The following is a 22,879-nucleotide window of genomic DNA, read 5'->3' on the forward strand; positions in this document are numbered from 1 at the left end:
TTTGCTAACCATCCTAACTAGCACAGTACGTATATATATGCAGCCTACCTGCCTCTGTCCTATGACAGTTCTCCGACAGTTCTCCTCACTCCTAATCTATTTTTATCCCACATTAGGGATAGGGGGAGTTCTCTGGGTTCGTGCTATATTCTGGGTTCGGATCCACCCTCCACCAGGACAGCACACCAAAATATGCTTACTATTTTCTATCAGATTAGATGTAAGGGTGAACTCATGACCTAGCATCTGTACTGACAGTAAATTTGTTGAAATGAAATTTGTTGTACGATTTGTCAACTCATAAGTACGAACGTACCAGGAGGACTTGAATCCAGCATTAGTTCCAATCCTGCTCCACACAAACCATGCAGTTTTCAAATAAGCCTTAAGGACTTGATTAGCTAAATCAGTTGTGTTTAATTAGGGTTGAAGCTAAACTGCTGTGGACCCCCAGGAACTGAGTTTGACACCCCTGCTTTAATGTGTAAACATTAAAGGTGTAAAACAAGATATAGAAACCTACTTCTGAACAAAATCATGCAGCTCTCCACTACAGAGTATTTGTACGGCATGCATCAAAGTCAGACCAACCTTTTCAGCTTCAACAATAGTACAATTCAGGACCTGTGAAAGCAAAACAGGAAACAGATTAGCAATATATCATATTTAAATCCCCTCTTTTACCTCTTTACATGAGTAAACCAAATTAAGTCTTGATTTCACTTTCTCTCTCTCTCAGAACTACCTGAATGACATCTATGTGCACTTGGAAGAAAGTTTCTTCATCCATTGATTCCTTATTATGTCCATGTTCCTCATCTTCGCACAGGATTTTCTGTAGACACTTGGAGATGTCACCCTGTTTAAGTGGGGCAGAGATACATGTGTTACACCTCTCATGTTTTGGGTTCTTTCATGCATTATTGCTACATGACTCAGTAAAGTCAAATAATTTAAATAAAATGACGACCATTCACCTTATTTCACAACACGGAATTAAGCTATTTTCTGTGAATGTGCACATTGTGCACTATTGTTCCATAGAACAATAACAAAGCGCAGTAAATGGTAAAACTATTTGCGCTACAACCAATGTGTTTATGATTACTATAATAGCCTACGTGCTGATACTTAATGATATGAAAAGAAATAGCAGTTAGCAATATAAAGCAGCATATCGGACTGTTTTTGTACTGCTAAATAACTGAAAGCGAATTACACCAGAAGCCTCACAAATTTAAGTTACAAATGGCCGCGCCTGCTCTTACATTAAAAATAAAGTGGATACTGTGAAGTCTTACCTTAAGTACTTGCAGTAGTTTCTGCTTTGCACACTCAAACCCTCCTGTCAACAGCAGAGGATCGTACACTCTCAGTTTTGATTCTGAACTGAAACAGAAATGAGCACATATACTGTTCAAAAGTTTGAGGTTGGTAAGATTTTTAATGTTTATGAAAGAATTCTATAATGCTCACCAAGGCTGCTTATTTGACCAAAAATGAATCCATTCTATTGTGAAAATGTTTAAATTTTAAGAGATTTAAAAATGATTAGAAAAATGTAGAGGAAAGGATGTGACATGTGGCCAAGTATGGTGGTCTCACTTCAGACGTGGTATTGAGGGTAGAAGAAAGTGCTGTACATTCACTCCCCCACCGAAAATGCCTGCCAGTACTGAGACTCAAGCCCACCACCTTTGGGTTACAAATCTGACTCTCTAACCATTAGGCCATGACTGAGTTATCTATTAAAATAAAAATGTTTCTTATACTGTATATAGGCCCATAGGCCTATCCTAGCTAGATTCCTTTAGAAATCATTCTAATATGCTGATTTGCTGCTCAAGAAATATTTCTTATTGTTATCAGAGTTAACAAAGTGTGTGCTGCTTAATATTTTTAGTGATTCTGTGATTCTTTGATAAACAAAGTTAGAAAAAACAGCATTTATTTAAAATTGAATTAATGTCTTTAGTGTCATTTTTGGTCAGTTTAGTGTATCCTTACTCTTCATCATCATCTTCCAAAAAAACAAAAAAACGTAATGTTAATTTCAAAATTAACTTGTCTGTATGTTTGTATATGTGTATTACATTTTCAACAAATGTGCAGGACATACCTGAAGAAAAAATCTTTTCCCCACAGTAGAAGGCAGAAGATCTCTTTCACAGACAGATCTCTGTTTAGCAGCAGGTCCAGGTTGGTAAAGAGGTGACGGCTGTAACTGTCCATCAGATGATCTAGCAGCCCAGCATCTTTCAGTGCAGGTGTTAATCGACGAACACCATTGCATATCATAGTCTGTGCGCTCTTTAGAAAGTCCGGTATCTGCTCCAACTGAGATTTTTGAGTTCTCTCAGCTGGCAGCCTGGGAAAATGGTTCTCCACAAACTGATCTATTTCCTGAAGGTACTTATTTTGCCATTCTTGAGAGAAGCTGATTTTTGGCATTGCAGCTGCAGTGTCCGCATTCTCTGGGTTTGATTGTTCACTCAGAATTGTTCTGAGAATATTAAGCCCTGCCTCGCCACTCACTTCAACACCTGAACAGGATGGCATCTCATCGACTGTGCTTTCCTGTTCTCCTGCTAAATGCATGTGAATAAATTACTTTTTAAATTTTAAACTTAAAAGTGAAACAATACTTTTTTTTTTTTTTTTTTTTTTTTGCTGATATGATTTTAATTTTATCCCCCCAAAAATGTCTTATTTTACTCGATTGCTGAAACAAAATGCTAACACTCTAAAGTTCCATTTTTTTACATTATTAACTACATTAGTTAACATAAACATACAGCAAAAGTTGTATCTGTTAATAATATTTCATGGACCTGAGCTAACATGAACAAACTACTGTTGTTATTAACTAATGTTAACAAAGATTCAGAAATATTGTACATATGTATCGTTCATTGTTAGTTCATGTTAGCTAACATTAATGTTTACAATGGGACCTTACTGTAAAGTGCTACCAAAATGATAAAGTATTGTCTTACCATCCGTGGTCTCTGTGTGCTGTGTTGGTATGTCTTTGATCAGACGATACTGCTCATGTGTATTCCTGGCTGTTTTTTTCTTCTTCCCAAACTTTAACTTTTTAAACATTTTTGTAAGGGCTTTTAGATTCTGCAATCTGTTTGATTTAGATCTATGAAAAGTCAGCTGTTGTACAAGTGCACTATAGTAATGTGAAAATTCAACCATGATGCTGTTGTTATTATATTCGCACAGGATATGTTTGTGGTTCACTTGAAGTGTCGGAAGTGGTTGCAGCAAGTTTAAGCAATGTATCATATGAAATAAAAAGGCCACAATAACAGTGCTGTGAAAATGTATTTGCTGCACCCTGATTTCTTCTGGTTTTGTGTATATATCATACTAAATAGCTTAAGAATTTAAAACAAAATACAACATAAAACAAAGGCCACCTGAGTTATTGCATAGCGTTTTTATTTTATTTTATCAACACCTATCATCCATGTAAAAAAACTAATTGCCAACTTTAGCAGCAATATCTGCAACCCCTGAATGCTTCAGATAACGATAGATCAGTCTTTCACAGCCGTGTGGTACTGGAATTATGGCCAACTTCTCTTTGCAGAACTACTTTAGTTCACATTAGCTACATGAGAGGGTTTGAGCATTAACTGCACCTTAAAGGTTAAATGTTATGGGGGGTTGGATGCTTTCACTTTTGCTACTGAATTCTTGATCTTGGTGTCACGTTTTACAAGAAAAGATAATTTCCTGTTGTGGTTACATCTTTATACCTTTCACTTTCTAAGACTGAAACAAATGCTTCAAACATGGATTCATTATTATTCTTAATGAAAAGCACAACAACAATAAAACATTACAATGACAAAGTAGCTTATATAATGTTTATTAACAAAAATTAATAAGACTATAGGTTATCGACTAATAATTTACAGAAAGTTTACCAAGTTTAGACTGGGGCTAAAATTTTGCCTGGGAGTAAATCAATTCATAATGATAGATATTATTGAATGTACTGTAATTTTTGTAACATAGAAATGCACTTGACAGTAAAGCACTGATTTTGAGCTAGTAAATTTACTGCTATTAAATACTCTGTTCTGTGAAAGAAATTTTGAAGATTGTTGGCAACCAAACCATTCTGGTTACCATTGACTGCTATTTATAACCAAAAATATATATATATTATAGGCGACCGGCAAGTCCCGGTGCTCCCTAGGCCTTCGTAGCATAGCCTGACGTCAGGTAAATAGCACAGAAATTTAAAAAATTTAAAAAAAAAACTAAAAGAACATTAAAACTAAAGTGACAGTGCTTGCATGTTTTTGCCAAGATAACTGACTCCTGCTAACGTTGTCCAACTGAACTAAATTGTTTTTATTCACAGTTGAAAAACAAGAACACTTCCATAATGTACTTAAAGTGCTCTATTTTCACACAGTAATTTTGTACTTAATATACTCACATACATCCTTTTCACTACACAAAATAAGTGTTTCATCTATATGTTACATGCACATAAATCATTTTGGTTCTTTTTCTGGGTATTCAATTAACTGGAATAAAAGTATTTTGTTCCCCTTGACAGTAACTTTTCAACAACTTTTTTGAGTCCCTCCATTTTAAAATTGGTCATGGTCATATCACTTATTTAGGAATGGTTATTCCCTTAGATCCAAAAGATATATTGAAACTTAATTTTATAGCTGCAATAAAGAGTCTTAAATCCACCATTGAAAAAAAGGAGGCTTTTGCCTTTGTAGTGGACAGCACATTCCAGGGCCCACTTTAGTTCACCATTTTGATTTTGGTGAACTAACATAAGCAAACTGTCAACCACCATCAGAAAAAGATGCCAGGAAAACAGCCAGACACCTCTTAGAGGGCAAGAAGAAGACCTTTGGTACAAAGCCGGGAAGGACAGGACTTCCTTTTGGTCAAAATGCAGTTTCTGCCCTTCACCCACCTTGAAACTGATACCTAAGGTTTGGCCTGTGACTGTGATAAACATTCCTTCGATGGATAGTTCACCCAGAAATGAAAATGCTGTCATAAATTACTCACCCTCATGTCATTCCAGACCTATATGAACTTCTTTCAACTTTCACAAACAGAACATTCACAAATGAAGATATTTTTGATGAAATCCGAGAGCTTTCTGACCATGCATAGACAGCAAGGGAACTACCACATTCAGGGCCCAGAAACATAGTAAGGACATTGTTAAAATAGTCCATGTGACATCAGTGGTTCAACTGTAATTTTATGAATCTACGAGAATACTTTTTGTGTGCAAAGAAAACAAATATAATGACTTTATTCAGCAATTATTCTCTTCCCTGTCAGTCTGCCAGCAGTACCATGACACATGCCTGTGCATTCCTCTGCTTGCAAACAAGGCCCGGCGCAGCGTATGCGTGTTGTATGTCAGCAGCACGTGTCGTGTGTCGCGGCAGTTTCAATAATGAATGTGGTAGTTCCCTTGCTGTCTATGCAGGGTCAGAAAGGTATCAGATTTCATCAAAAATATCTTAATTTTTGGGTGAACTATACCTCTAAGGATCTTCAGACACAGCAGCAGCCACACCACAACACACACACACACCTACTTATTCAGAGAAATAAGTATTTTCAGTGACAGTGATGTGTAGAGCAACATCTTTAATGGACAAATGAATGCATGCATGACAGTTCAATCTTTCCCATCATGTTTGTTGTGTTTGTAACATTGCCAAAGGTATTCTGGCTGTGGTTTGGAAAGTGAATGATGCACTGGTAAAACTTTTCTAAATTTGTGTTTGGACTATGCAAATAAGTTCCACAGGAGACACACCGTGTCCCCCACTCTGAAGGCATGGAAGCCAATCACAGCACGGAAACAGAGAAGCACCAAACTGCGATCTCCTCCTCATCAGGAAGGGATACCCTTCCAAAAGACACTCCTTGTTCAAGTCCGAGCCCCGCAAGGGTGAGACAATAGCAGATCAACCTCCATTCTGTCTCCAGCCTGTTAAAAGGTTTACATTTTGATGTATTTATTTTATGTACCCATTAATGTACAGGCTTGTAAATAAATGTTTACGCTTGACACTGTAGCAGTACTCTGAAAAAGGATATCTTTGTACCTTTTTTACCCCTTATAGGAACATATTCGTACCTTAGAGTAGTAATTCGTACCCTTAAGGTACTAATTTGTAGGCCTTCCTATTATGGGAAAAAAGGAAAAAATATGTCATTTTAAGGGTGCTGCTCCAGTGACATGCTGTTGTACTACAAAAGGTGTGATTTTGGCCCCTTTTTTTCTGTATACAGTACAGGTCAAAAGTTTGGAAACATTACTATTTTTAATGTTTTTGAAAGAAGTCTCTTCTGCTCATCAAGCCTGCATTTATTTGATCAAAAATACAGAAAAAACAGTAATATTGTGAAATATTATTACAACTTAAAATAATAGTTTTCTATTTGAATATACTTTAAAAAAATTAATTATTCCTGTGATGCAAAGCTGAATTTTCAGCATCATTACTCCAGCCTTCAGTGTCACATGTAACATCCAGTCTATCACATGATCATTTAGAAATCATTCTAATATTCTGATTTATTATGAGTGTTGGAAACAGTTCTGCTGTCTAATATATTTGATGAATAAAAGGTTAAAAAAAACTGCATTTATTCAAAAAAAAAAAAAACTTCTAATAATATATATTCTAATAATATATTTTCTTTACTATCACTTTTTATCAATTTAACACATCCTTGCTGAATAAAAGTATTGATTTAATTTAAAAAAAAGAAAGAAAAAAAAATTACTGAACCCCAAATTACTGACCAGTAGTGTATATTGTTATTACAAAATATTTATATTTTAAAAACATAGCTTCTTTTTTTTTGTTTTACTTTTTATTCATCAAAGTATCCTAAAAAAGTATCACATGTTCTGAAAAAATATTAAGCAGCAGAACTGTTTCCAACTTTGATAATGAATCATCATATTAGAATGATTTCTAAAGGGTCATGTGATAATGATCCTAAAAATTCAGCTTTGCATCACAGAAATAAATGATAATTTAAAGTATAATACATTTAAAAACAATTATTTTAAATTATAATAATATATCACAATATTAAAAAAATTTCTGTAGTTTTGATCAAATAAATGCAGGCTTGATGAGCAGAAGAGACTTCTTTTAAAAACATTAAAAATAGTAATGTTTCCAAACTTTTGACCTGTACTGTACATCCACAACAATTTCTGAAACCACAGACAACTCTATTATTTGTATGGCCATCACATAAAAAGTTCTAAATCCTTAGTCTGGGGCGTGGAAAATAATAAAAGGTTCTTTCTTGCACTGCACCTTCAGTTCCCTTTGCCTTTTCTGAGCATCGGCCCCGTGAGGGAAGAGGCAATAACGGATACCAAGTCCTGAGCCTCCAACCTGCAAGGAAAGAGATGCTCTACGTTCAGCTTGTTCTGAGTTTCAATCCTAGAGAGACAAAGTAGATTGACCAAGTTCTGAGTCTCTAGCCCAGAGAGGCAGAAGACGCACAGACATTTGCAACCAGCTTAAGCTCCGGCGAGCAAACCTTCACTTCATGGGACCTTTGCTTGCATGTTCCAGCAAAGACCTTCTGCACCTACTCCAGGGCCACATCTGCACATCCTTCGGTGCTCCAGGAGATCAGCATCCTACAGCGCTTTGTGTTCAAGGTGGTTGAAACGGATTCCTGCTCCTTTCCCCACTGCATTGTTACCAGCACAACCAGTGGAAGAAGTCACTGCCACCAGACTGCTCACTCAACCACAGAGAATGTAAATATCAGTTATCCAAATCTTTTCTAAAGACCTTGGCTCAGTATATGATTTTTCTAATTTACATTAGGTATTATATAGCTGATTGCAGTTGACTTTTCAGGTCTTTTCAATGAAACATTGTAATTGAAAGGGAAGTCGATGTGACGCAGTGTTAAACGTGCCTCTGTCCCAACTTTTTTGGAGTGTGTTGCAGCCATCAAAATCAAAATTTGTCTGTATTTACAAAATAAAATTAAGTTGGTCAGTGAAAATGCTGGAAATTTTTTATTTGTACTTTAGTCAATTAAATAAAATAAAATAATCAGATAACGTGCATATTCTTGATTTTATGGCATTTCACAAAACATCCCAACTTTTCTGGAATTGAGGTTGTAAGTTTTACAAAGTCTGGGGTCCCTTCCTCCAACATTTAAATAACAGTAGTATTTAATGGAGTTTTTCATATTTGTGATACTGTAATTTCTATGCTGATATTATCTACCTTTTTTTGTATTTTTTATCTTTCTCCTTTGTACTCATTTTGGGTACTTATGTCATTTGTAATGTAGTCTGGCTTTTTTATTTTTATTTTGTTTTTGGTATGTTTTTGTTCACTGTTGTTGTTATAAAACTAATTAAAGGATTAAATTAAATTAATTAAATTATAATTAATTGTAATTATTTATATACTTTTCTCTTTTGAGCTAATTTATTACATAGTTCATTTGTCAGTCTGTCACACCCATGGACGTTTTGACGACCCAGTTTTTCTCCATGTTTGATTTGATTAGTTAGTTCACCTGTGTCTTTTTTTTATCATCCTCACCTGTCTGCCCCTCGTTAGCTACCCTATTTGTTTGCCTTTGTCCGGTAATGTATTTGTATTTGTGTTGCCTGCCTCCTTCCTTCCTTGTATAAACCGCTGTTTGGAAGTATTAAAGATTATTAAATTATATCTTTGTCTTCATTGTGCATGTTCATAGACCATGTCCTGTGACACAATCATCATTGTATTGCAAAATGTTTTGCCCCACAAGAAAAACTACAGAACTTTGATCATAAACTAAGATATTTAAATAATATCTTATTAAGAATATGATTGGGTGATATAGAGTGACAGCTGGTTTATATGCATATTATGTAAGTAGGTATATAAAGTTACAATAAACAGTTCCACTTAAATATATATTCTGATTATTTAAAAAAAATGTAGGCTTTACAGGGTTAATTGTTTCCATTTACACCTATTTTGACTTGAAAAAAAAAGAATCTTAATATCAGGAGGAGAAAGTTCCAATGTGAACATAAGTAGGCTACATGAATTCATGGTTGGACACATTTTAAAAATATTTTATTTCAGACAGACTGGGAAAAAAATTCACACAAAAAGTAGGTCTGCAACTTTGATGCCTGCATTCAATGTAAACAGGAGTGAAGAGAAGATTTAGGACCTTGTGATAGAATATACATTAGATTTGAATACTACAAGGCAGAAATAGCACAATGTCTGGAGAACATTCTTCATCTCTATATCTTACTTTTACCAATTGAACTACAAAAAAGAGGAATAAACAAATAAAACAAAAACATTTTTATCTATTGTGTAAACAAAATGACCACAGAGCAAATATCTTTGCTTGAAAATATAAGCTAATCTTCGTCTTCAACATCAGTAAAAGTTCTGGTAAATGTGGATCAGTCCTGCAAGTTGGCTTGGAAATTTTTGGCCCATTTCACATCAAGTCGATCATCTTGATAGGCCTGCATTTATTTCTGTTTGGTTCAGAGACAGTAAACGACTGTGCTTCTGCAGTTCCCATTATTAAAGGCAGTCTTTGATTTTCATGTGACTATAGGATGCAAGCTATTTACAACAAAAAAGTCCCTTCATAGGACAACAGGTGATATATGTATCACTTGGATAAAGGCCAAGTTCCTGGCTCACATCCAGCACTTCCCTCACCTGTCGCTCTGATAAAACCCCCTTCCAGTGCAGCAGACCAGGTACATACTGCTCACTGCAAAACAATGAGAAGAAGACTTCACTGCACTGTCTGAAGAAAACAACATCACACATTCTATGCTTGCATAAATGCTTGTAAATACATGTTTGCATTTGTAGTCAAGCAATAATTGTTGATCTGGGTTTACCTTTCCTGAGGGAAATCTCTGAACAAATAACAACAGGTAATCTTCAGTGCTTCTACATCACTGCAATTTAAAACTTCACTCATTCTCTGAAGGAGCTGGTTCTGCTGGTTAGCACTGACATTCTGGAAGCAAAATTCACTTTACTCAATCCATAAGCATTTTATTTGTGTGATGAATTAAAAAACACACTGATGATCTAATGTCAAAAGTCAAGGATTAAAATGACTTGCCATAACCACCACAGTCATAGAGAGAGACAAGAGATGTAAGACTGGCTGTGGACCAATATGAGGCTTAAACTATTAGATACCACACAACCCATTCAGTACTGTACGTGGAACAATTTTGTTGAATATTGTTTGATCATTATTTCCAAGGGTCAAGTGCATCAGGAAATCAGCCCTTAAAAACAAGAGTTAGTTGATAAAAATAAATATTATTTCACCAGTTCAGAGAATGTTTCTTGAAAATATTGAACATCCTCTTTTATCTTTTCCTCAGCATTTCCCCAACGCTGCTCTAGGTTTCTGAAGTTTGTCTTCATCAGGCAATCCAGGTACACTTTGGAAACACTGTCATAAGCTATTTTCACAATGACCTGTCAGGAATAAAGAGATTGTTAGAGGGACTGAGGGTGAGATATGCAGTTTGAATATTTTTGATTGGTTTTAAGGTCGTACACTGCACGTACCGTTTTGATCTCTGAGGCAGTCTCAGGCAGAGATGCACACTGCTTTTGGATTGCCTCCATTAGGATATCAATATGCCCATTCCTTTTCTTGAAATAACTTTCTAATTTGGCCTACAAATGAACATTTAAAGAGAAACAGGACTGTAAGTTTGATATGAAATGTGTAAAGGAAGGTTTCAGTATCCTTTATCAGTGGCCCAGAGAGATGAACAGATGCTGACAAAATAATCCAAATAACATTTTATGGTTTTCACAATTCTGTGTACTCAAATACTTTATTTAACTTTTCTCCTGAACAGATGATCATAAACACAGATGTAAAAAAAAAATACAAAAACAAAAAAAACATACCTGTGCTAAGCATTTCAGGATCTTTTGTACAATGGATGAAGCTTTATCTTCCAGTTTCTGTAGCATGCATATAGTGCTTGATTCATGATCACTGTTGTTATCATCTGGAGTCATTTGTGTAGCATAGCATCTATAGTTAAAATAAATAAATTAAATGGTTTTATGATTAAACTGCAGAAAAGAGGCAGTTAAGGTTAACTAGTGAAAAGTCAATATAGGGAACAGCCGATTAAAAGTGTACTAAAATGTTAACTCAAAAAATATATTTTACTCAGTGCAATTTTTAAAATGCACCTGGACAAAGTATGAGTGACCACAGGACTTCATATAAGCTTCAGAGTCGTCATGTGGTTGACACACCCCACAAGGACACTGATAATGCCTCACAGCCACAACAACCACTGCTCATGGACAACATCCCAGCTGAGCCGTGCCCACATAGCACTTCACAGATGAACTGTGACATACTACAACAGCTTAGAGAAAGACAGCCTGGGAAGCCAGGACAACATATTACAGCCATTGGAAACACCAGAGCCAGAGCCCCGCACACCAGACTCATTATCCCTCTCTCCAGCATCTCCAATTCTAAGCTTCTCAGAGAAAATGGAGGACCTGGTGTGTGTTGGGATCAAACTCTCCCACTCTTTCGCTGGAAGCCCCCAGATACCAACTAAAAAACGATGGACCCCACAACCACCAAAGCCTGTGGGCCCAGCTCGCCCTCCTCCTCCTGTGAGAGCTCTCTGGCCGCTGCCACAACACCAGGGCCCACAACCTCCATCTGCTGTAGGTTAGGGTGACCAAATGTGCCATTTTCCCAGGACACATCCTGGCCAGGATTTCTATATTGCCTAAAATATCCAGGTTTTAGCTTTGGTTTCCTGTTTTCGTACTTAATGGAGGTAATGATCGTTTGACCAATAACATGCAGACATTGTATATAATCGGCCAATCGCGGTGCGTGCAAAGGTGGGATCTACAGAGAATGGTCAAAGAGATGCAAATACGTGTACATATTAGTGTTCGACTTGAAGCAGCACTGAGCATACCGATCGGTGTATGACATCAAAGTGCTGTGAGAGCGATTAAAAAGCACAAGAAGTCATCTGCTCTCTAGAGCTCTCACGGTACTTTGTTATACAACAAAATTTCTCCGCAAAACAAAAAAAAACAAAAAATCGATAATATAGGCAATATAGAAATCCTGGCAAGGACGTGTCCTGGAAAAATGGCACGTTTGGTCACCTTACTGTAGGTGAACCAAAAACAACTGATAGCAGCTCTCAGTGATATGTGTCGGGTCCCCACTATGATACCAACAACATTCACAAATGTTTCAAAAATAAGGTGGAACCCAGTGTGCCTGTAGCTTTCCCTATTTCTGTTTTATCACGTGATAGAAAGTCTAAGGCCTTATCTAGCCGTACAGCTGACCCATCTAATCTGCAGCCTATTATGCATCAAACTAAAATTGCTGTAGGGACAAAAAGTAATGCCATCAAGTTAACATTTTTAAACATTCACTCACTAAAAAAAAATTGTTTCTGATCATTGACTTAATAACCACAAACAATCTGGACTTTATATTTCTAAACGAAACATGGTTAGAAGACAGCTGCAGTGCAACAGTCCTCAATGAAACAGCCCCTCCTAACTTTACTTTTATAAGTGTCTGCAGAGCTGTTAGGAGAGGTGGAGGTGTATCTGCTCTATTAAAAGATCTAGTCTATCAATGCAAGCAAGTGTCATTTGGTCAGTAATTCAGCATTCTATTTATTATTATTTACAGGCCTCCAAAATGCTCTCCAGCCTTTGTTGAAGAATTCACAGAACTGTTGTCAATGATTGACTCTGATCCTCAGAGTTTGACTGTTTTGCTATTGCAGGGGATCTTAATATTCAAATAGATAATGCAGAAATCAAAACTACAAAAGAAATTATAACTGTTTTAAACTCCTTTGACCTGATTCATCATCTGCATGGACCCACACACAATCGTGGACACAGTCTAGATTTAATCATCAGTGGGGGTTTAAACATTTCATCCATTGTTATTAAGGATGTAGCACTATCTGATAACTTCTGTATTTTCTTTGATATATAGATCTCTACTTCCACTGAATCTAGATCTGTCTCTGTCAGAAAGAGATGCATTAACGAGAACACTAATGTGCTATTTATGAAGGCTATATCTTTAACACCAAGCATTTCTGCAGACTCTGTTGATCTTCTCCTTGATTCCTTTAACTCAAAAGTTAAGAATGTTATTGATGAAACTGCACCTGTGAAAGTCAGTAAGAAGACTGGCAGACAGAAATTACCTTGGAGAAAATCAACAGCAGTACAAAGTATGAAAAGACAATGCAGAAAAGCTGAGCAGATGTGGCGGAAGACGAAACTTGACATTCACAATAGCATCTATAAAGACAGCCTTCATGCTTTCAATGTGGAACTAGCCACATCTAGACAGACACTTAAAAATTAAACAACACTCACAATCTTTTTGCTATTGTTAAGAGACTAACAAACCCTTCAAGTCAGATTTTCAGTTAAATGCTCTCCGACAGCAAATGCAATGAGTTTGCTTCCTTCTTTTCTGAGAAGATCAATAATATCAGAAAGGCAACCCTCAATTTATGCAGAGTTCAGACAGATTCGACCGTAAGAAGCTACTATGTCTTTGTAACAACGTTCATAGATCGGGATGAAGGAGGCAGCAACCAGCGCTCATTTAAACATAACTTTAATAATAAAATAAACACAAAACTGAAAATAGCGTGACAGCCCCTCACGGACGAGTGCCACGCACAAACAGAAACAAAACAACATAAAATCCAGTCCTTGTTCCTCATTATCTTTCACTCCACCGGCCTCGCTCTGCTCCCACGGCTCTCTGCCCCGCCTCACTCGTATAACTCTGTTTTTGAAGCAATTGATAGCAAAATTTTGGAAGAAATAGTACAGCACCTTGAATCGTCAACCTGCTATCTTGACACACTTACCACATCTTTTTTTCAAAAGTGGGTTTAAGTGTTTAGAAGCAGACCTCTTAGAAGTGGTGAATGCCTCACTTCTTTCTGGGACTTTCCAAACTCCCTGAAAACTGCAGTTGTTAAGCCCCTTCTAAAAAAAAGAGAAATCTTGATAACACCATATTGAGCAATTATAGACTGATATCAAATCTTCCTTTTAAAGGCAAGATTATTGAAAAGATTGTTTTTAATCAGCTGTACCACTACTTAAACTCAAATAGATACCTGGACAATTTTCAGTCTGGTTTCTGACCGCATCACAGCACAGAGACAGCGCACATTAAGATAATAAATGATATTCGCTTAAATTCTGATTCTGGCAAAATATCAGTGCTGGTACTACTAGATCTCAGTGCTGCATTTGACACTGTCGGTCATAACATACTTTTAGAGAGACTGGAAAACTGGGTCGGGCTTTCTGGGATGGTCCTCAAGTGGTTCAGGTCATACTGGAAGGGAGAGGTTATTAAGTGAGTATAGGAGAGCATAAGTCTAAGTGGACGTCCATGACATGCGGAGTCCCACAAGGCTCAATTCTTGCACCGCTCTTGTTTAGCCTGTTATGCTCCTTCTAAGTCAAATAATGAGAAAGAACCAACTTGCCTGTCACAGCTATGCAGATGATACCCAGGTTTACCTAGCCTTATCACCAAATGACTACAGCCCCATTGACTCCCTCTTCCAATGCGTTGATGAAATTAACAGTTGGATGTGCCAGAACTTTAGCCTTCCCAAGAAGACAGCTGCAGCTCATACAAAACGCTGCTGCCAGGATTCTGAAGAACCAGAAAGCATATCATACCAGTCCTCAGGTCCTTACACTGGCTTCCAGTTAGATTCAAGATTCAAGATTTTTATTCTTCTCATACACGATTATATAGAGCATATATAACCAGCAGTGAAATGTGAGTTATATTTAGGATTGATTTTAAAGTACTTTTACTTTATTTATAAATTACTCAATGGCCTAAATACATTGCAAATGTGCTCACTGAATATAAACCTAACAGACCACTCTGATCACTAGGATCGTATCAGCTAGAATTACCAAGGGTTCACACAAAACAAGGGAAGTCCGCAATTGGAACCAGCTTCCAGAAGAGATCAGATGTGATAAAACATTAACCACATTCAAATCTAGACTTAAAACTCATGTGTTTAGCTGTGCATTTACTGAATGAGCACTTTGATGCGTCCAAACTGATTGCACTGTATTTTATGTAAAATCATTTTCTATTCTTAACTGTTTTAATTCATTTTAAATCAGTTTTTAAATCATTTAAAAGTTTATTTATGTGATTATTTTTTATGATTATTTTACTTCCTTTTATGTAAAGCACTTTGAATTACCATCCTGTAAGAAATGTGCTATATAAATAAACTTGCCTTGCCTTTATGATGAAAGAATTCGTGAGAGGAGAATTCAGTCAGCGCGCGCATGCACACTGAACAAAAACTCCAGTGTTTCAGCGATGACTCATCTGAACGCCTCTGATTAGCCATTGCATTCATAAGATCAACAGACTTGTGTGTGATTGGTTATAACCACTGGTCTTTAATAGAAAACTGGATTGCTCATGACATCATGAAAGTGAAGCCGCTGCGCCGCCATATTGGTATTCCCCACTGTTCCCATACATTACAATGAATTAATAGGAAATCGTCTGAATTTATTGAGAAAACATCATCTAACAAGTCAATGTTTTTTAAATCTGAAGTATCCCTGTACATTCGTACAATGCAAACACTCTAGGCATGAAAACGGTTATTTGCTTAATGTCGGGATTTTTCCCTGCTTATTAAAATGTTATGTTCATACAGATTACAGTAGTGAACATCAGATGAACATGATAAACATCAGACAGACAAGATCCTCAACATATATATATATATATATATATATATATATATATATATATATATATATATATATATATATATATATATATATATATATATATATATATATATATATATGTATCCAACTCCTCCAGGATGGCACATCAATATGTGCCATTGCCAGAAGGTTTGTTGTGTCTCCCAGCACAGTCTCAAGAGCATGGAGGAGATTCCAGGAAACAGGCAGTTACTGTAGGAGAGCTGGACAGGAGAAGGTAGAAGTAGAAGGTCCTCAACCCATCAGCAGGACCGGTATCTGCTCCTTTGTGTAAGGAGGAACAGGATGAGCACTGCCAGAGTCCTACAAAATGGCCTCCAGCTGGCCACTGCTGTGAATGTCTCTGACCAAACAATCAGAAAAAGACTTCATGAGGGTGGCCTGAGGGCCCGACGTCCTCTAGTGGGCCCTGTGCTCACTGCCCGGCACTGTGGAGCTTGATTGTCATTTGCCATTGAACACCAGAATTGGCAGGTTCACCACTGGTGCCCTGTGCTTTTCACAGATGAGTGCAGGTTCACCCTGAGCACATGTGACAGACATGAAAGGGTCTGGAGAAGCCGCAGAGAACGTTATGCTGCCTGTAACATCATTTAGCATGACTGGTTTGGTGGTGGGTCAGTGATGGTCTGGGGAGGCATATCCATGGAGGGACGTACAGACCTCTACATGCTAGACAACGGCACCCTGACTACCATAAGGTATCGGGATGAAATCGTTGGACCCATTGTCAGACCCTATGCTGGTGCAGTTGGTCCTGGGTTCCTCCTGGTGCATGACAATGCCCGGCCTCATGTGGCGAGAGTATGCAGGCAGTTATGGAGGATGAAGGAATTGATACCATTGAATGGCACATATGCTCGCCTGACTTAAATATAATACAACATCTCTGGGACATTATGTTTCAATCCATCCGATGCCACCAGGTTGCACCTCAGATTGTTCAGGAGCTGAGTGATGCCCTGGTCCAGATCTGGGAAGAAATACCCCAGGACACCACCCGTCATTTCATTAGGAGCATGCCCTGACTTTGTCAATACAAACTACTGAGTACCATTTTGATTTGCTGCAATGAAATTTCAGCAAAATGGACTAGCCTGCTGCATAATTTTTTCACTTTGAATTTTGTCTTTGAATTCAGCCCCCTGTAGGTTGATAATTTTCATTTCCATCAAATGATGTAGCATCCCCAAAGTGAAAGTGATTTATGCCTCTGCGCAGCATAGGACACAGTCATACCAGGCGACCAATGTCAATACCCATTCTAGATGGATTGTCATTTAAACTAATAACGTTACCCAGTGCGCTCCATCAATGGTTTTGTTTTGAAAGAGAGAAAAAAACATATTGCTGGACTCGGTCGAGACCAACTAGTACATTTGGCGAGTCCAATGACCAAGTCCGAGACAAGTACAAGAGTAAATACAAACGAGTCCAAGACAAGTCTGAGATGATAGAAAAACATCTTGAGTCTGGACTCGAGTACTAAAGCACTAATTTCATATATGTTATATGTGCAGGAGCAGTACTTCTTACATGCTCACAGCAGCATGTTGTGGATGTATTGCCAGTAGCAAGTTTTGGTACTTGCTCTGCCACAGCAGCAGCAGCAGCAGTGTAGCAGATCTATTCCACCAAGACTAAACACATTAACATTATCATGTACATTACCATGTCAATCCCTCCGAGAGTTATGACAGAACTTAGTTTAGTACTCACATGCCGTGTGACAGCCTCTTTTTGTGGGCATGCTTCGGATGTGTGCGCTTTAGAAAACCGTATATCAGAAATTTAAATATGATTTAAAACGCATGATCTCAGCACAATAGACATGATAATCAAAACCAAACAGATGTTTTTTGGCAGAGTATCTGAGGCAAGCTGTAAAGGCACAGCCCTATTCTGGAAAAGGAGGCAGGGAGCAACAGCTTATTTGCATTTAAAGAGACATACACGAAAACAGCACGTTTTTGCTTCCACTCAAAATAGGCATTTTCAAAATGATATAATAAATTATCTGTGGGTGGGGTCTTGAGCTGAAATTTCACAGACACATTCTGAAGACACCTGAGACTTAAATTACATATTGTAAAAAGGGGCATAATAGGTCTCCTTTAATGTCCCCACAATTATACTGGCACTTTGATTAAATCCAGGTATTCTTCATTTAGTGCAAATTTAACTATACACTGTTACAGTGTCTGAGACATCTATTAATCGATCATTTAATCATCATTAGTAAATACCTGAGTTGCATACAGGTGTTGATTATCCGAAACAGAGACAGAGAGTTTTTCTCTGTAAACTTTAGTTTATTTAGACGTTCATTCTCAGCATCTGCATACCTAAGAAAACATATTTATATTAAGAACAGGATTACAAACTTTGCCGCTCCAACAACCATACACTAAAAAGATCATAATTGGAAACTCATTAAATGAGAATTGTTTAAACTTTAGGTAAGGTGAAAAATTAGATAATATGAGGAGAAACCTACTTCTGAACAAAAGCATGCAGCTCCTCACTACAGAGTATTTGTATGGCGTGCATCAAAGTCAGACCAACCTTTTGAGCATCTAAAATAGCATTATTCAGGACCTGTGAAAACAAAACATGAAACAGAATATATCATACTCAAATCCCCTGTGATACCTTTTTACAAGAGTAAATAAAAATAAGTCTTGCTTCACTCTCTCTCTCTCTCTCTTTCTCTCTCTCTCTCTCTCTCTGCGCTACCTGAATGACATCTAAGTGCACTCTGATGAAAGTTTCTTCGTCCATTGATTCCTCTTTATGTCCATGTTCCTCATCATAGCGCAGTATGTTCTGTAGATACATGGAGATATCGTTCTGTGACAGTTAAAGTGGGGCAGAGATACATGTGTTACACCTTTTTTTGGGTCCTTTAGTACATTACTGCAGTATGAATCAGTGTAATGAGAGTAAAAAAAAGAATAAAAAAAAGAAAGATTCCACTTTAATGACTGCAATATCTAGAGAAGCAATAGTAAATGGTAAAACTATTTTCATTACAGGCCAATGTTTATGGTTACTATAATAGGCCTACTTGATGATACTTAACTCTTTCCCCACCAGCATTTTTGAAAAAAGTATTTTTGATGATTTCCACAAAAATGTCATGGCCCCCAGAATATTTTGTTGTATGAATATCTGAAGATGCAATACTATATTATTAACACTTGAATGTAGGTAAGTTTCAGAAATATATATATACAGGTCCTTCTCAAAAAATTTGCATATTGTGAAAAAGTTCATTATTGTCCATAATGTAATGATAAAAATTAAACTTTCATATATTTTAGATTCATTGCACACCAACTGAAATATTTCAGGTCTTTTATTGTTTTAATACTGATGCTTTTGGCATACAGCTCATGAAAACCCAAAATTCCTATCTCAAAAAATTAGCATATCATGAAAAGGTTCTCTAAACGAGCTATTAATCTAATCATCTGAATCAACTAATTAACTCTAAACACCTGCAAAAGATTCCTGAGGCTTTTAAAAACTCCCAGCCTGGTTCATTACTCAAAACCGCAATCATGGGTAAGACTGCCGACCCGACTGCTGTCCAGAAGGCCATCATTGACACCCTCAAGCGAGAGGGTAAGACACAGAAAGAAATTTCTGAACGAATAGGCTGTTCCCAGAGTGCTGTATCAAGGCACCTCAGTGGGAAGTCTGTGGGAAGGAAAAAGTGTGGCAAAAAACGCTGCACAATGAGAAGAGGTGACAGGACCCTGAGGAAGATTGTGGAGAAGGACCGATTCCAGACCTTGGGGGACCTGCAGAAGCAGTGGACTGAGTCTGGAGAAGAAACATCCAGAGCCACCGTGCACAGGCGTGTGCAGGAAATGGGCTACAGAGAAGCAGCACTGGACTGTTGCTCAGTGGTCCAAAGTACTTTTTTCCGGATGAAAGCAAATTTTGCATGTCATTCGGAAATCAAGGTGCCAGAGTCTGGAGGAAGACTGGGGAGAAGGAAATGCCAAAATGCCTGAAGTCCAGTGTCAAGTACCCACAGTCAGTGATGGTCTGGGGTGCCATGTCAGCTGCTGGTGTTGGTCCACTGTGTTTTATCAAGGGCAGGGTCAATGCAGCTAGCTATCAGGAGATTTTGGAGCACTTCATGCTTCCATCTGCTGAAAAGCTTTATGGAGATGAAGATTTCGTTTTTCAGCACGACCTGGCACCTGCTCACAGTGCCAAAACCACTGGTAAATGGTTTACTGACCATGGTATTACTGTGCTCAATTGGCCTGCCAACTCTCCTGACCTGAACCCCATAGAGAATCTGTGGGATATTGTGAAGAGAAAGTTGAGAGACGCAAGACCCAACAATCTGGATGAGCTTAAGGTCACTATCGAAGCATCCTGGGCCTCCATAACACCTCAGCAGTGCCACAGGCTGATTGCCTCCATGCCACGCCGCATTGAAGCAGTCATTTCTGCAAAAGGATTCCCGACCAAGTATTGAGTGCATAACTGAACATAATTATTTGAAGGTTGACTTTTTTGTATTAAAATCACTTTTCTTTTATTGGTCGGATGAAATATGCTAATTTTTTTGAGATAGGAATTTTGGGTTTTCATGAGCTGTATGCCAAAATCATCAGTATTAAAACAATAAAAGACCTGAAATATTTCAGTTGGTGTGCAATGAATCTAAAATATATGAAAGTTTAATTTTTATCATTACATTATGGAAAATAATGAACTTTTATCACAATATGCTATTTTTTTGAGAAGGACCTGTATAGGGAAGGTTCTTCAGATTATAAATGGGTAAGAAAGAGATGTTTTTTTTAAAGAGCCTTTGACTGAATGGTTCTTTATGGAACCAAAATTGGTTCTTCTATGGCATCACTGTGAGGAACCTTTTAAGCACCTTTATTTTTAAGAGTGTACAGCCTGCTCTTAATTAAAAAATAAGGTGGATACTGTGAATTCTTACCTTAAGTACTTGCAGTAGTTTTTGTTTTGCTTTTGCAAACACTCCTGTCAACAGCAGAGGATCGTACAATGTCAGTTTTGGGTCTGGACTGAAACAGAAATGAGCACATATACTGTTCAAGAGGCTTGTAAGATTTTTAATGTTTATGAAAAAAAGTCTCTAATGCTCACCAAGGCTGCACTTGTTTGACCAAAAATAAAACAGTTAGGCCTATATTGTGAACTTTTTTCTTTTTTAATATATTTTAAAATGTAGATAGGTACAATAACTTTTGAACAGTAATGTTCATTTCAAAATTAACTTGTTTGTGTGTTGTATGTATACAAATATTACATTTACAACAAATTTGCAGTGCATACCTGAAGAACAAATGTTTTCCCCACAGCAGAAGGCAGAAGATCTCTTTTACAGACAGATCTCTGTTAAGCAGCAGGTCCAGGTTGGTAAAGAGGTGACGGCTGTAGCAGTCCATCAGATGATCTAGCAGCCCTGCCTCTTTCAGTGCAGGTGTTAATCGAAGCACCTCATCATATATCGTGCTCTGTGTTCTCTTTTGAAAGTCCTTTATTTGCTCTAACTGAGATATTTGTGGTCCCTCTGCTGGCAGCTTGGGAAAGTTGTTTTCCACAAACTGATCTATTTCTTCAAGGTACCTGTGGCGCCATTCTTGAGAAAAGTTTTTCGGCATTGCAGCTGGGTTTAATTGTTCACTCAGAATTGTTCTGAGAATATTAAGCCCTGTCTCGCCACTCACTTCAACACCTGAACAGGATGGCATTCCAGAGTCGACTGTGCTTTCCTGTTCTCCTGCTGAATTCATGCATGAATTCATTTTGAAATGTGCAACTCAAATGTGAAACCTTTTTATTTTATGCACTAAAAATGTTTAATTTAACTCAATTATTGAAACATGACGGTAACACTTTACTCTAAGTTTCATTTGATAACAGACATCAGTTAACATAAACTAACAATGAAAAATACTTCTAAAGCATTTATTAATCTTAGTTTCAGCATTTACTGATAAATTATTAAAAGCTGTATAAAAAGTTGTATTTGTTAATATTATTTTATGGACCCGAGCAAACATGAACTAATTATGGATTGTAATACATGTTGTCATTACCTAATGTTATCAAAGATTTATAAATATTGTACAAATGTATTGTTCAGTCTTAGTTCATGTTAGGTGATGCATTAACTAACATTAATGTTTACAAATTTGACCTTACTGTAAAGTGTTTTCAAAATGACAGAGTATTGTCTTACCATCCGTGGTCTCTGTGTCATGTGTTGGCATGCCTTTCACTAGACGATACTGCTCATCTTTATCGCTGGCTGATTTTTTCTTCCTCCTAAACTTTAAGTTTTTAAAGTTAAACATTTTTATAAGTGTAAAGATACTGTAAAGGGCTTTTAGATTCTGCAATCTGTTTGATTTAGATCTATGAAAAAGTCACCTGCTGTACAGGTGCACTATTGTAAATGTGAAAATTCAACCATGACGCTAGTATAGTATGCACAGGATATGTTTGTGGTTCATTTGAAGTATCGGAAAACAGTTGCAGCAAGTTTAAGCAGTGTCTCATATGAAATGATACATTTCACATGAAAAGTGCAATGAAAATGTATTTGCCGCATCCTTTTTTGTGTACGTCATACAACAGAGTTTTAGATTTTCGAGCAAAATACAGTACACCATAAAACAAAGGCAACCTGAGTAAATACATACAGTTTTATTTTATTTTTACTGATGCAACAAAACAATTAAAAACAATATAAGTTGTCGACACCTATCATGCATGATGAGAAAAACTTATTGCCACCTTTAGCAGCAATTTCTGCAATCAAATGCTTCAAATAACCAGAGTCTTTCATTGCAGAACTATTTTAGTTCAGCCACACTGGAAGGTTTGAGCATGTAACTGCAAGTCGAAGGTTCTGCCAAAGCATCTTATTTGGGTTTGAGTCAGGACTTTGACAAGGC

General features: G+C 37.1%; 2 protein-coding genes across 3 annotated transcripts in view; both read right to left on the reverse strand.

The window, feature by feature from the left end:
- The window catches only part of LOC109101599, a 5,903-nt gene extending 2,685 nt beyond the window's left edge, over positions 1-3,218 (reverse strand). The window contains exons 1-5 of one of the 2 annotated variants that reach the window (XM_042736444.1): positions 2,997-3,218; positions 2,120-2,585; positions 1,302-1,389; positions 746-859; positions 524-624 (exon numbers count right to left, since the gene is read on the reverse strand). In XM_042736444.1, the coding sequence (XP_042592378.1) occupies positions 524-624; positions 746-859; positions 1,302-1,389; positions 2,120-2,585; positions 2,997-3,204 (977 nt within the window). In that variant the 5' untranslated portion in view covers positions 3,205-3,218. Of the gene's footprint in view, positions 1-523; positions 625-745; positions 860-1,301; positions 1,390-2,119; positions 2,589-2,996 lie in introns of both variants that reach the window. The other variant, XM_042736443.1, reaches the window with a different exon arrangement.
- Positions 3,219-9,121: 5,903 nt separating this feature from the next.
- Positions 9,122-22,418, reverse strand: LOC109104281. The gene is made up of 11 exons (XM_042736445.1): positions 22,162-22,418; positions 21,252-21,702; positions 20,893-20,980; positions 18,654-18,767; positions 18,415-18,515; positions 18,164-18,262; positions 10,986-11,115; positions 10,635-10,745; positions 10,389-10,541; positions 9,944-10,065; positions 9,122-9,810 (listed from the first exon to the last, which is right to left on the reverse strand). The coding sequence occupies exons 1-11, from the start codon at positions 22,274-22,276 to the stop codon at positions 9,657-9,659; spliced, it is 1,638 nt and encodes a 545-aa protein (XP_042592379.1). The 5' UTR covers positions 22,277-22,418; the 3' UTR covers positions 9,122-9,656.
- Positions 22,419-22,879: the final 461 nt, after the last annotated feature.

The sequence above is a fragment of the Cyprinus carpio genome, chromosome B13 (assembly GCF_018340385.1).
Source record: "Cyprinus carpio isolate SPL01 chromosome B13, ASM1834038v1, whole genome shotgun sequence".
Lineage (NCBI taxonomy): Eukaryota > Metazoa > Chordata > Actinopteri > Cypriniformes > Cyprinidae > Cyprinus > Cyprinus carpio.